General features: G+C 36.9%; 3 protein-coding genes across 3 annotated transcripts; all 3 read right to left on the bottom strand.

Moving 5' to 3' along the window:
• Positions 1-2,470: 2,470 nt before the first annotated feature.
• On the bottom strand, positions 2,471-3,791 carry LOC108867958 (B3 domain-containing protein REM19-like). The gene is made up of 3 exons (XM_048575223.1): positions 3,551-3,791; positions 3,097-3,200; positions 2,471-2,710 (listed from the first exon to the last, which is right to left on the bottom strand). The coding sequence occupies exons 1-3, from the start codon at positions 3,789-3,791 to the stop codon at positions 2,471-2,473; spliced, it is 585 nt and encodes a 194-aa protein (XP_048431180.1).
• Positions 3,792-4,051: 260 nt separating this feature from the next.
• Positions 4,052-5,987, bottom strand: LOC125473084 (B3 domain-containing transcription factor VRN1-like). Its single transcript, XM_048575374.1, has 3 exons — positions 5,671-5,987; positions 4,997-5,560; positions 4,052-4,897 (listed from the first exon to the last, which is right to left on the bottom strand). The coding sequence occupies exons 1-3, from the start codon at positions 5,779-5,781 to the stop codon at positions 4,295-4,297; spliced, it is 1,278 nt and encodes a 425-aa protein (XP_048431331.1). The 5' UTR covers positions 5,782-5,987; the 3' UTR covers positions 4,052-4,294.
• Positions 5,988-6,823: 836 nt separating this feature from the next.
• LOC103957484 (B3 domain-containing transcription factor VRN1-like) lies at positions 6,824-9,156 on the bottom strand. The gene is made up of 5 exons (XM_009369651.3): positions 8,939-9,156; positions 8,307-8,861; positions 7,922-8,159; positions 7,370-7,590; positions 6,824-7,231 (listed from the first exon to the last, which is right to left on the bottom strand). Exons 1-5 carry the CDS (start codon positions 9,044-9,046, stop codon positions 6,983-6,985), a joined length of 1,371 nt encoding a protein of 456 aa, XP_009367926.3. The 5' UTR covers positions 9,047-9,156; the 3' UTR covers positions 6,824-6,982.
• Between the last annotated feature and the right edge of the window lie 4,395 nt (positions 9,157-13,551).

The raw sequence follows: 13,551 nt of genomic DNA, 5'->3' as shown, positions 1-13,551 counted from the left end.
CTCGGGGTCGGGGCGTGTCAACATACTCTAGCCACTCAGTACTATGGTCTGATGGTATTCGTCTTCACTTGGAAGTGAGAGGTCTTAGGTTCGAATCTCATGGATGATGAATTCGATACCAAATTAGGTTGCTCATTGTGTGACTTAGCCAAACTCTCCCTTATCTCGAGTCAATTCTCGCCTTGTTGGTTATGACGATGCAAGATACTTATCTGATCCACACAAGGCACATTCTCAAATGGGTTATGTTTTTACCGTTGGAGGCACTTTAATCTTTTGGAGGTCAACTAAACTGATCTTAGTTGCCACTTCGTCTAACCATGCTGAAATTATCTCCTTACACGAAGCAACTCGGGAATGCTTTTACTGTAAAATAAAGTATTACATACTCCAAAATAAGAGTCTAATGAAAAACATTAGTACATTACTACAAAATACCAAATGTTCAAGGATATGCAAAACGAAAGGAGTTGCGTTTCAAGGTTGAGGAAACCTTGCACGTTTTTTTACAATAAAACCCTTCAATTTTCATGAATCACCAAGGGAAATGATATTGGTTCATTTTGACTCCCTTAAAAATACTATTCACGAGGGTTTGTATGGTTCTAAAAATTCAAACCACAATGTACCCATCCTCAAAGTGTACTGAATGTGATCATGAGCATTTGCATATTTTTTCACATTTTTTGCACTTGTAAATTAATTGTTATATTTTTTAATGTGTTTGATAGTTTTAAATTACTTTATATTTTTAATTTTAATGTGTTTTATCATTTTTTAATCTTACTCCTTGCCTATAGTATATTATAAAAATAAATAAAACTTAAAATGTTCAAATTTATATAGAATAATAATTCAATAATACATATTTTAATATTCACTATATACATGTACACTATAACTTTTTTCTTAATGTGTCGAAATAGGTTATCCGTGTGTCACTCTCGTGTTAATCCGTTAAGGACCCATTAATAACAGGTTGTTATCGTGTGATCCCGATTAGTTATTGTGTCGATCCAAAATCTTTTATTTTCATATCGCTTACATATCATATTAACGGATCGTGTAAGAAATTACCAGGTGTATATCAAAGTTTCATTCACCAAAAACACATGCAAAGAATCAATTAACTTATTGAAAAATCAATTCAAAGAATAAAAATAATGAATCTTACAAACAATATCTGGTCAGCAGGTTCAAAGAAAACGATTTTTTTTTTTTTTTGTTGTAATATCAGATGAATTTACTATGAATGCCACGTTACTCTATCACGCTTGATAATCCATCATAGTCAATCCATTTTCTTGTAGTGTAAGTTCAAACACGAACTAATGTCGTTTGATATACAATGTGCATCATCTGAACAACGAAAGTTTAAATATTAATAGTCAATCCATTTTCTTGTTGAGAACGTGTACCTGCGATTTTTACTAAAGTTTAAATATTAATGTAGGCAAAGTAAGATGATCAATACAAATTTGAGTGCACATTCAAGGAGCTAAAACAAAATAGCTTAGTTGGCGTTGTGTGGGAGAAAAAGGAAGACGTAAGTTTACCGGGCTACGGACAACAATGGAAGTTTAGCTCCCCAGTTTGACAAATCATTAGCAATTTCCATGCCTGAATTTCCAGGCCCAACGACCAAAACAATTTTCCCACCATATTTCGTGTCGTTTTCGTAATTGCTTGAATGAATGGCCTCCCCATTGAATCCTTCCAAGCCTAGCACTTGAGGAATACGTCATAACCTACTATTGTGAGACTTAGCTCACTCCCATACACATACACTAAGGTGTAAATAATATCGTTTTGTTCAAAAATAAAAAATAAAAATGTATTTGAAAGAGAGCCATGTCCATCGTTAATAGCTTGCACGTGAGCCTCACATGTTAAAATTGTCATTTCATCCCTTCCAATTGGCGTTTAGAATCAAAATTCATTCATAGTCACTCCCCATGCTGAAGCAATGAAATCGTGACTGCTGTGTTAGGTTTTTCTTCCTTACTAGTTGAACTTGTTCTGATATTCTTGAATGGTTGAAGACATGGTAACAGAGATTTCTCCCTCATGTCCACCGACCAGCCGAGCCAATTTCCAACACTTTCCGATAACCAGCCCATTAATTCACAACACAAGGCACTGACATCAAATTTGAATATGAGCAGATGCAATGAAATGTGAACATAGAACATCAATGATACAATGGCATGCATCTGATTGAGTCCAGGAACATGCAAAACTAGTTGAAGTAATTAGATGTTTGCACATAACTGGTTGAAATTAAAGCAATATTAACTCATAATCCATCAGATATTCAGATATTGCTCTTATTACCAAATGAAAAGAAGACTGAACCAAAATGAGGCAAGAACCCATAAGGTCTACCAAAGCATCCTCAAACAGTTCTAACAAAGAGCAGTGGAACCCAACAAAGCAAAACCCTATCAAGACAAACTAAACACCACAATAATCAACATCTAAATATGTAGACTTTCAGTGAGATATCATTTCTGTCGAGAAGTTCAAATATGCAAACATCTCCTTCTGTCAAACAATTTCCCTTAGCAAATGCAGCCCAGCCAGCAGATAATTTAAGTGCCTTACGCCAATGAACAGTCAAGTTCACATGCCACATTCTATCGTCAACCCAAAGTTTCACAATTTGTTTCTTCTTTTCAATGAAGTTCTTGGAAAAACTAGTTGGAATACGCTGCACAAAATAGATATATAGTATTAAACACAAGAGAAACACTAGAACTGTTTGTGAAAGTGAGTCTCAATAGCATTTTTCTGTTTTTTTGAACCACAAAGCATTTTTCTAAATACATAGAAAAAAAAAACTATTTGAGTATGAATACATATGTGACAGATCAACGATGTATGGGTGGCACCTATGCATGATAATATTTGTAAATTGACGATTTCTGACGATGATTCTTAGCTATAAAATTTTGTTTCTGGCATTTATACATGGTTAAAAAAAATAAGTATTTAAATGTAAAATGGCCTTACTTTTAACTTTCGCACTGGCCCTGTGTATAATGGAGATGATTAACAGGTATTAAGTTGTAAATATATGTTGTCAATGATACTTACCAACACACGGGATGACCCCAGACCATGGGTGACTCTGAAGAATGGATTGCTTGAAACGAACTTGTTGGCAGCTTCAACAGCGCTCAAAGATGTATCGGAAGGCCCTTTAATAAAACCAACAAAGTATAATCATCATATTTCCTCGGCCAAAATTTTTGGTTAGACATAATTAAACTTATGCACCACAGAAATACGTTGTGCAGGACGTCCATTCTTTAAAGGGCATCAATATTGTCGAAAATGTATTCGATAATATGTTCGTATGTTTTGCTGACAATAATGATATGGGCGAACCGACCTCAGCCGGTTCATTACCCATGACAAATCAACAGTCAGTTCATTATTGAAGAACGGACCACAGTTCCTGGTGCACAAATTCATTATTGAAGAACGGAACAGAGTGGGACAGTTCCGTTTTAGGCGCAAATTCTAAAATTAATAGCTGATTATTTACCTGTTGGAGACATGCGGCAATTTGCAGCTTCTGTAGTGCGGAACAAAAAAACTTCGAAAGAAAGTTTAACGTCCTTCATCAAGGTGAAAACACAAACATCATCCACTTCCAAATTATTGTCCGTTACAAATGCTTGCCAACCTTGCAGGAACCTGCCTTTCGAGTTTTCACATTTGAGTTTAACAGACCAAGTTCCTCCATTTGGACCCTGAAGGATGGCATTACGACCAGCAGACTTCATATTAAGATGTCTATTGATAAACTCTGATCGTAAATGCTTTGAAAAAATGGAAAACAGCAAATTAGGACGAGAACAAAGTATTTCAGAAAAATATTGGAATAATTAACATTAATCTTGTTATTTGCTTCAAAGGATTCTGTATATACAAAAGCTTACCAAGTAACTTTGAGTGACATACGACGGTTGCATGACAATCCAAAACGAAGGGTTTACAGATTTGGAACAGAAAGCAATGGCTCTCTCAAGAGCTATAGCTTTTCCACTTGTAGTTGATGCCAAAAGAGATTTTTTGATATTTTTCGTGCAGGAGGCAGATTTGTGCAAGGATACAACAGAATCATCATTTGATTCATCTTCCCCTGTGACCAAAACAAAAGTAATGCGTTAAAAGTAGTCAAAGTGATGGAAAAATAAATTCAATACTGTTTTTTTTTTTTTTTTTTTTTTAAAGTGCCTAAAGTATTTCCTCATACCGTTGAGGTCTTTCAAAAAACATTGCCTATTTAGTACGTAACCAAATTTTCTAATATATGCTTACTGTTGACTGCAGATTTTGAGCGAGGTTCAATCTTTGTTGGCCTAAAGTTGATGTTGCGTTTTTTTGCTGCTTTATTACTTGTTCTGATTTTCTTGAGTGGTTGAGGAGAGGATAATGGTGATTTCTCCCTCGTTTTTTTCGTGCACCGTTGAAAATCCGAGATTCCAACAGAGTCCTCATCTTCACCTTCATAATCCAGAGATGTGTAGCTTTTATATGCTCTTGATCTTTCAGAGATTGTGAATGGTTCCTGGCCTCTCTGAGCGGTTCGCAGGCCCCCACTACATTCCTTTGCAGCAGAAGAAATGGAACAAATTGCAGCTTCTTTCCTGCGGTAAAAGGCAACTTCAAATGTAATTTTAAAGCCCTTAATCAACATAAATACACACACATCGCCGATTTTCAGATTATTGTCTTCTACGAATGCCGGCCAACCAAGCAGGAATCGCGCTCTTTTGTTATCATATTTGAATTTAACATTCCAAGTTCTTCCATCCGGAACTCGAAGGATGGCACTACCAGTTGGATGCTGCGTAAGATACTTCTTGGCAAACTCAGAAGGCAAAACCTTCAAAAAGAAAAAGAAAATGTAAGTAAGGCAGCATGAAAACATTTTCGAAGAGAATTATGGTTATCATATCAGAAGATTTTACCATAGAAAGCTTACCAATTGGCTGAATATGTAGGAAGGCTGCATGGCAACCTTGAAGTGAGCGTTTTCGGATTTGAAATCGATGGCTCTCTGAAGGGCAATAGCTTTCTCATTTTCAGTCAATGGTTTCATCCATAAAGTGCTTTTGGTTTCTAATTTTTTACTTGTAGAACCAATAGAAGTACTTATTCTCTTTCTCTTGCGAGGAGGAGGAGACGACAATGGAGATTTCTGCCTTGTTTTTGGGCACGGCGGAAAGTCCTCCAGGATCTCCACAGATTCATCATCATCTTCATCAGTTTCTTCCATCCCCGGCAATGGTAATGGATACTCAATCTCCGTGGCACTTCTATCAAATATGCAAACATGGAATTTGGAATTCCATTCATATCGAAAAATGAGACAGTCACCATAGCCAAGAGAATAAAACTCAGAAAACTTTGGCCAACCCTTGTCAAACCAAACCTCCCCACCACGCCTTGTCACTTCGATTTCCCATTCTGCACCACTTGGAAGCTTGAAATGTACTGGATTTGATAGATTTTCTCCATAGTTGTTCACAAATTTCTTCGGAATCCTCTGTACAACAACAAAAGCAAAAAAAAAAAAAAAAAAAAGAAGCTCAATTAGCTAGCTAGCTCATCAGCAATCTTCTGTCAAAAAAATATTTGATACAGATGAATAATTACAAGTTTTCTGTATCTAGATGTTTCAACAGGGATGATCTTGAAAAAATGGGGAGTGGTAGGAGAAAAGCTCAGCCGTTGACGAGGATCCATTTCCGGAAGAAGAGAAGCCATTGCAGCGCTTAAGATTTTATTTCAGCGCTTGTAGACTTGTAGTAGTAAATCTGTAATTTTCCAAAGGATGCGGCTAATTAATTACTGGAGCAGGTAATTGCTGTAATAATTGTTCTTCTTTTTTGGAAAATAGAACTTGTTACGATGAAGGCTGCGCTGCGAATTTCTGCCGCATTTAAGCTTTCATTATTTGAGATACTTTTTCAACTTCCGACGCTACAAAACTTCTTCAACTTCCCAACCCAAGCTAAATATCATTGTTATCTGAGATGCTATAATAATATGGAAAAGGAGAAGAGAAATGCTAGAGGTAAGAAGGAGACTCTCTCAAAGTGAGAAGTCTCCGTCATCTTATATTTTTTGCACAATATTTTATAATGGAACACTTCTCTGGTTTTGAACATATTATAACTTTAGTTGGTATTTGTGCAAACTTCCATTTAGTGTGGTGTATACTCACCATCCTATTTATCGCCGTTAGATAAGTTTGAATTTTGAGATTTGTGTTTATCTACTACATGAATCTCGGAATTCAAACTCATCTAACAGTGATAAATAGGATGGTGAGCACATACCACACTAAATGGTGGTGAGAAAAAATGCTCCCCTTTCTCAAAAGTGAGATTTTTCATGGATTTTTTGTCACTCATGTTTTTAACAAGATGTTTTATAATGCTGGCACGAGAGTTGATGTTAAACTATAAGATGACATTAAAGCGTCTCATCAACATTCCTCTCAAAACTATATTCTCCAGTAAACCACCATACAATCCAGCGCCGTAGTTGCAAAATTGGATGAGGCAACTCAGCAAAACTTTATGAAACCAACTCAGGCTCTTACATTATAGAGAGGTGACTGAGGATCAGAATGTGAAGAGAGAAGAATATGCCTGTATGAAAGCAAAACGTTTGTCCGATGAAACTCTTCGCAAACTTCTTGGTACTCAAAACAGTCTATATATAGTGTTGAGGATATAAAAGGGACCATGTAAGGCCTTATAACTAGTTTACTGCGGTTTTACGATGACACTTCAACTTTCTTTATACAGTAGTGATATTATGCTACTAATATATCAAAATACAAAGTACAAATTGTATTTATGGATCTTTGAAACTGCAGCCAAATGAGGTCTCTTTCGCAGCATAACATGGTAACTGTGCTCTGCGTCCCTCTTTAAATGACAGTACACACTTTGAGTAATCAACTTCTGAAAATATGAATTTTCAGCACAATGTCACTTATCTCGATCAGCTCAAATGTGCATACATCTCCTTTTCTCAAACGATTTTCCTCTGCAAATACACGCCACCCACCAGAAATGTGCGAATGTCTGTTTCCCTCATTGTTGTAACCAATTATATTAACAGGCCACAATTGCTCTCCGACCCGAAGAGCTGCAATTTGCTTCTTTTGTAATTTTAATCTCTTGGCAAACTCGGCTGGTACATACTGCATATGATGAATGATATATACCTAATTTAGAGCAACTACATATACATAATATACGCACAACTAATAAGGTTCATGGAGTATTTGTGTTTGAAGGCTTGAAACAAAGTTGTATAAATATGTGGTCAATGACCCTACCATTGGCTTGGATGGTGACCGCACAGTGGCTCTAAAGAAAGGATTTTTTGGGATGAACTTGTTAGCAGCTTCAAGAACCCTTGAGGCCTTCAAACATGAAGGCCTTTGAGCAACCTGATCAGAAATCTTTGACTTGTTGGCAACTTCAGAAGCACTCAAAGATGAAGTGCAAGGCCTCTGACTAACATGCCGGCCATTAATCTTCCCCATTTTGCACTTACCTACAGTAAAATCAACAAAGTATATAATCATTTCCAGAGCGACCTAGTTAAATCATTAACTTAGACAACATAAAATTCTCAATGCAGATCGATAATAAAACTAATATTGGGAAAACTGCATCAGTAACATGTGAAGTTCTCTTGGTGAAAAGGATGTCATACTGTTGATGACATATCAACGGTCTGTACTCTATGTCAGTTGATCAATAGGTCCTAAATGGAACAAAACATTTATGTGGAAGCTATGCATTTGTAACGGGGCACAAATTCGAATACTAACAACTGATTCATTGTAAACTTGGAGAAAAAGAGAAATTTGTTGCCTCTGTACCACGGTAAAAGACAACTTCAAACGAGAGTGGAATGTCCTTAATTAAGATAAAGACACACACATCACCAACTCTCAAATCATTATCTCCTACAAACGCCAGCCAACCACACAAGAACCGAGATATTTGATTTGCATATGTGAATTTAACATGCCAAGTTCCTCCATCCGGAACACAAAGGACGGCACTACCAGTTGGTTGCTGCATAAGATGCCTCTTGGCAAACTCCGAAGGCAAAATCTTCAAAAACAAAAACAAAGAAGGCGAAAGTAATTTGTATTACTTCTTCATATATATTTTACATCGTATTGAACACTGCATGGCAACAAGTAAGATAACAAATAAATATTTGAACAGAGAATGTTTGATTGTCAATAGAAAGCTTGCCAATTTATGGAATATGTTGGAGGGCTGCATCGCAACCGTGAAGTGAGGCTTTTCAGATTTGAAATCAATGCATCTCTGAAGAGCTATAGATTCTTCATTTTTGGTCAATGGATGCCTCCTTGAAGAGCTTTTGTTTCCGAATTTTTTACCTGAAGAAGTGCTTATTCTCTTTTTCATGCGAGGCAGAGGACATGGCAACGGAGATTTCTGCCTTGTTCTTGGGCAGGGTGGAAAATCCTCCAAAACCTCAACGGATTCATCATCATCTTCATCAGTTTCTTCCACCTCCGGAAATGGTAATGGATACTCAATCTCCGTGGCACTTCTATCAAATATGCAAACATGAAATTTGGAATTCCCGTCGTAGCGGAAAACTAGAGAGTCTCCATAATCAAGAGAGTAAAACTCAGAGAATTCCGGCCAACCCTTGTCAAACCAAATGTCACCATTACAATCTCTTACTTGGATTTCCCATTCTACACCACTTGGAAGCTTAAGAAGTATTGGATTTGATATATTTTCTCCATATTTATTCACAAATTTCTCCGGAATCCGCTGTACAACAACAAAAGTAATTACTCAATTAAGTAGCTGGCTAGCTCAAAGAAGTAAAGAGAAAAAGGTGAACTTACAAGTTTTGTGTATCTAGAAGCGTCATTCGGGATGATCTTGAAAAAATGTGGAGTGGTAGCCGAAAATGTTGGTCGTGCACGATCAGTTTCCGGAAGAAGAGAAGCCATTGCACGTAGTTCTACTTAAAAATTAGGGGAGCTTTTCAGATGTATTTCATAGCTCGTTGCATGCTGCATTGTTATATAATTGTGTTTTGTTTTTGGAAAACAGCAAATGCCTTGGTCAAGAAGGCTCCGCCAACCAGAAGGCAGAAGCTAAAGAGCCTCTCTCACACGCCAAAGCTTCTTCAACTTCCCAAACCAAAACTAGATATCATCATTAATGTTTTTTTTTTATTATAGAAAACTTCGACTATACAAGGAGAATTTTATTAATGCATTTGAGATGTTACAATATGGAAATTAAAATTGTATAAATGGAGTGGGATTCTCTCTCCTTCAAATTCCCTTCCCTTCCCTTCCCTTCTCTCTCACTAACCTTTTTTTCTCTCTCTTTCTCTCTCTCTATACAACAACCAAGTCTTATCCGCTAAGACAATTGGGTGTATGAATCTTAGGGGGTGTAGTCGATTTGGATTTCTCAGGATTTTAATAGATTGTTTTTCAGTGACATATTTCAAAGGATTTTAATAAATTTTACAATTCTTTTAGATTTTGGCAGATTTGTATGGAGTTTTTTCATAGATTTCTTAGGATTTTTATGGATTTCCTTGGGCAATTAGGGACACAACCCAATGTCCAGTAGGCGTGGGGGCAATTTACCTTATTCCTACTTTAAGGAAAAGAAGATAAGAACGTAATCTCATTACAATGCTACTTTATTCAAAATCTAAAACCCAAAATCTATACAACGATAACTGAATTTCACAAAAATTTTCATTACATCTGCCTACAAAATACAAGTGGAATTTGCTCGATGATTGTCCCCTATTTACCCAAAAGTGCAACATTTGCTTAAAAAAAAAAAAAAAAAAAAAAAAGGTTTGCACCTACATCACCAACAATTTTCAGAACACATTTCATTGCATATAAGGCGCAAGCCGTTCTAGCATAACTATATTTAAAACACTGCATATCAACGGAACACTTCTAGGCCTGCATTATGAACCTTTTCAGCTCCTACTGCCAGAAACAGTTGTTCTCCTTGCACTGACATATTCAAACTCAATTCACTCGGAGCCATGACCAATTGGCTGACTTATTCACCAAGGCTCTACCCTCTCATCAGTTTCAACGGCTCCTGAGCAAGCTTGGCTCGACTACACTCCGCGATCCAGCTTGAGGGGGAGTGTTGGAACCAATCACTAAACATTAGCATGTCATCTCATATCACAAGTCTCCAAGTAATCATGGATGCTCAATGTCAACCGCCAGCTTTCTAGCTTTCTCTTTTTCCTTGATTTAAGGTCCTTAACTTGCTGATTACTTCTTAGTCTTGGGTCTGGTGTAAATCACCTTAAATTAAGGAAAAGTATGTGTCCTAGGTTTACCCGGTCTCTAGGGTTTCATGTAAAGATGGTTGCTTGTAACCATGTACTTTTCTTGCCTACATATATTGCCTTGTACATTCAAAACTCTTCATGAAATAGAAACTACTTTGATACTAAAAATCCACACCACATCATTTGATTAACAAAATTTAGTTTAGAAATTTAGTCTCTCTAGTATTATCCTTAAGAAAATACTATCCCCGTGAACTAAGCACAAGTGATCATTACCACACGATCTTAAGGACATAACTACAAAGAATTTGAAGAAAAACGAAACTTTAAACGATGACCTAACAAGTTCGAGTATGAACTTCTGTAAGTTTTTGGGCATGCGCACACCTAATGTTGCAGAGAAGTCAACAAACAACAAGGTTATTGCAGCTGCCGGCACATAGCTGAGTTGTTCTGCATATGTAACTAGCATGTCATCAGCATAGAAATCAGACTCTCGCAGTAGCGGATCAGTGCAGCCCCCAGTTCTGTTTTTTCTTTCGAAGCATGGTATAGTTCTGTCACAAAAATACTAGCTTCGAACATGAAAATATTAACCACTTCAATCCTTGAAACGATGAATCATCCGAAACACCATAAATTTAGTAGAAAAATAATTCAAAACTGAATAACAATAATTTGACAACATCGATCAATCCATCAGATCATGTTCAAATTGTTCGGTTCTAAGGTGACTGCAAATGAAGTTAGACTATCTCATCATTTCAATATCTTCTTCACAACCCAAGACACTCAAATAGTCGCTAATGACAACTATGATGATCAGAACATTAAGTCATGCTCTTCCGCTAGCGTTGTTGAAGGCATCCGCATCATTGATCTTTATCTCGGAATATGTAAACTTTGAGTGCACATTTAGAGGTATTCGGTATCACCTCAAATACACACACATCCCCTTCTTCAAGTCTATTGTCTCTTGCAAACGCTTTCCAACCATTATCCTGGAATCTTGCACATGTCTGACAGTTGTATAACTGGATAATGCACTTAACAGACCAAGATCTCATATCTGAAATCTTTAGAGTCACTTTGTGTTCGCCGCTTTCACAAATATGTTCCTGGGCAAAGTATATAGGTAATTTCTGCAAAACAGAAATAAAATAAAACAAGTTAAACACATATGGACGAAGCCAAAACGGGGTTGATGTTAGTCACATATACAAACCGGGGGTTGCTGCAAAAAAGCTTACCAAGTGAGTTGAAATGTATAATGGTCGCATTCTGATCACAGCAAATGGATTGCGAGATTTGAAACTTCTAGCTTTTGCAAAGGCTCTTTCAGTTTTATCTTCCAATTCACTCTGACCAGTTCTCAAAAGGACCTTTGGTGATCTGTGTGCGGCAGACATGCCTCCATCACCACCTGTTTAATTCCAATTATTCAACTCTATGAGAGGTTTTAGAAGAAAAGGAAAATCTCAGAAGTGTTCTAAATGTGCACTCAAACCATAGTGAAGATACCGTGCGTCCTCGTTTCCTCGTCATGCTTCATTCTTTGACATTCAATTTCCCCAATTGAATTGGAATCGGTTTCATCTTCATCTCTTAAATTGAAGTAGTCCATCTCTAAAGTATTCCTTCGAAAAATGCGAACCTGGAAATGGGAATAGACCCCTTTGTAGGTGAACAACAATAAGCACCCCAGCTCGAGGAAGTAAAATCGAGCGAACTTCAGCCAGCCCTTTTGTAACCAAATCTCACAATCACGCCTTGACAGTTCTACTGGCCATACTGGTCCATTTGGAACTTCAAGGACCATTTTGTCTCCGATAAAATCTTCATATTTCATCGAACCTATCGGTGGAATTTTCTGTAGTCGATAGCATATTTCATGAAGAAATAAAAACAAGAAAATATTACTGGAACATTCAGCAGCTTGTTTTATGTAATTTATAATGAAGATTATGATAAACTTTATAGGCCCAACATGGTCTACCACCAATATCACCGATATTGTCCCAACTTAAAAGAACAAGTCGATGCAAGAAACATCATATAACATACCAGTAATTAGTAAAGTTTGATTAGCACAGGGATATTACGATTTACGATATATACACCATTTCGAAAACAAGATCAAAATATACATAGGAGCAGGTAAATGCAGGATATGTGCAAGGCAAGTCAACGGTTTTCTAGAGAAGATGAGAAATATCACCGCAAGATTTCAACTTTCATGCTAAGAATATCAACTAAAGTTCACAACTCCAAGCAGAGAGAATATAGGTAGAGATAGAATAAAAGGAAGCAAAGTTATAACTTACGATCTTCCCATCTCGAAGTGTTTCATCCAGGACAACCTTGAAGAAGCTTGGAGGAGCATTCAGCTGAAATGCAGGGCCTTTACCATTTCTCCTGCTACACGACCCCATTAGAGGTGACTCGGATGAACCAACGTTATCTGTCTCACCACTTAAGTGGTCTTCAACACTAAAAAATGAACCGAAGTCCTTCTCTAAACAACTCCTCGCGAAAATCCGCACGTGGAAGTGAGAATGATCTCCTTCAAAGCTGAATATCAGTAAGTTACCATGGTCTAGTGAGTAAAACTCTGCGAATTTTGACCAGCCCTTGTTTAACCAAACCTTGCCGTCACGGCTAGTCAATCCTATCGGCCATTTTTCTCCGTTCGGAACCTTGAGAACTACTTTGTCTCCTAGATAATCTCCATACATAACCACAGCACTCTCTGGAGGTTTCTGCAATGGATAACTTGCTCTGATTAATATGTCCATGCATCTATAGTTATCTACAATATCAAGACTACATGTGACATAAATTAACGAAGAGACATTATGATATGGACTGCTCATCGGCATCGGATTTGATTTTATAACAATGGTTTATTTGGGATGCCAAAAATGAAGCCATATTTTAGCTTATGTTAAAAGCCGAAATGAGTGCTTTTGGCTTTAATTATAAGTTCCACAAGGAAGCAGATCAAAGTTTTAGTGTGAAAACAACAACTTATGTATTTTAAGAGAAGTAATCAGTAAAAGAGTTGTGCTTTTTTAATCTGGAAAGGAACGCTAATTAACCAAAAAGGATAAGAATTTCTCAAGAAACTACATATGAAGAGAAACAAATGAAGAATAAAAGGCCAAAAAACAT

The sequence above is a fragment of a genome, unplaced genomic scaffold (genome assembly GCF_019419815.1).
Source record: "Pyrus x bretschneideri cultivar Hongxiangsu unplaced genomic scaffold, Pyrus_bretschneideri_v1 Contig8, whole genome shotgun sequence".
Taxonomy (NCBI): Eukaryota; Viridiplantae; Streptophyta; class Magnoliopsida; order Rosales; family Rosaceae; genus Pyrus; species Pyrus x bretschneideri.
The sequence above is the reverse complement of the archived record's forward strand: the minus strand, read 5'-3'. Positions and strand labels throughout refer to the sequence as shown.

Excerpts from the sequence above, each read along its gene's own strand:
- LOC108867958 (XM_048575223.1), bottom strand. The coding sequence starts at position 3,791 with ATGAAGTCTGCTGGTCGTAATGCCATCCTTCAGGGTCCAAATGGAGGA. Across the intron at positions 3,201-3,550 it reads TTGCCGCATGTCTCCAACAG|GGCCTTCCGATACATCTTTG; the intron begins GTAAATAATCAG and ends GTTTTATTAAAG. Across the intron at positions 2,711-3,096 it reads TGGGGTCATCCCGTGTGTTG|CGTATTCCAACTAGTTTTTC; the intron begins GTAAGTATCATT and ends TATTTTGTGCAG.
- LOC125473084 (XM_048575374.1), bottom strand. The coding sequence starts at position 5,781 with ATGGCTTCTCTTCTTCCGGAAATGGATCCTCGTCAACGGCTGAGCTTT. Across the intron at positions 5,561-5,670 it reads CATCTAGATACAGAAAACTT|AGGATTCCGAAGAAATTTGT; the intron begins GTAATTATTCAT and ends GTTGTTGTACAG. Across the intron at positions 4,898-4,996 it reads CCTACATATTCAGCCAATTG|GTTTTGCCTTCTGAGTTTGC; the intron begins GTAAGCTTTCTA and ends TTCTTTTTGAAG.
- LOC103957484 (XM_009369651.3), bottom strand. The coding sequence starts at position 9,046 with ATGGCTTCTCTTCTTCCGGAAACTGATCGTGCACGACCAACATTTTCG. Across the intron at positions 7,591-7,921 it reads TGAAGTTGTCTTTTACCGTG|GTAAGTGCAAAATGGGGAAG; the intron begins GTACAGAGGCAA and ends ATTTTACTGTAG. Across the intron at positions 7,232-7,369 it reads GGTCACCATCCAAGCCAATG|TATGTACCAGCCGAGTTTGC; the intron begins GTAGGGTCATTG and ends CATCATATGCAG.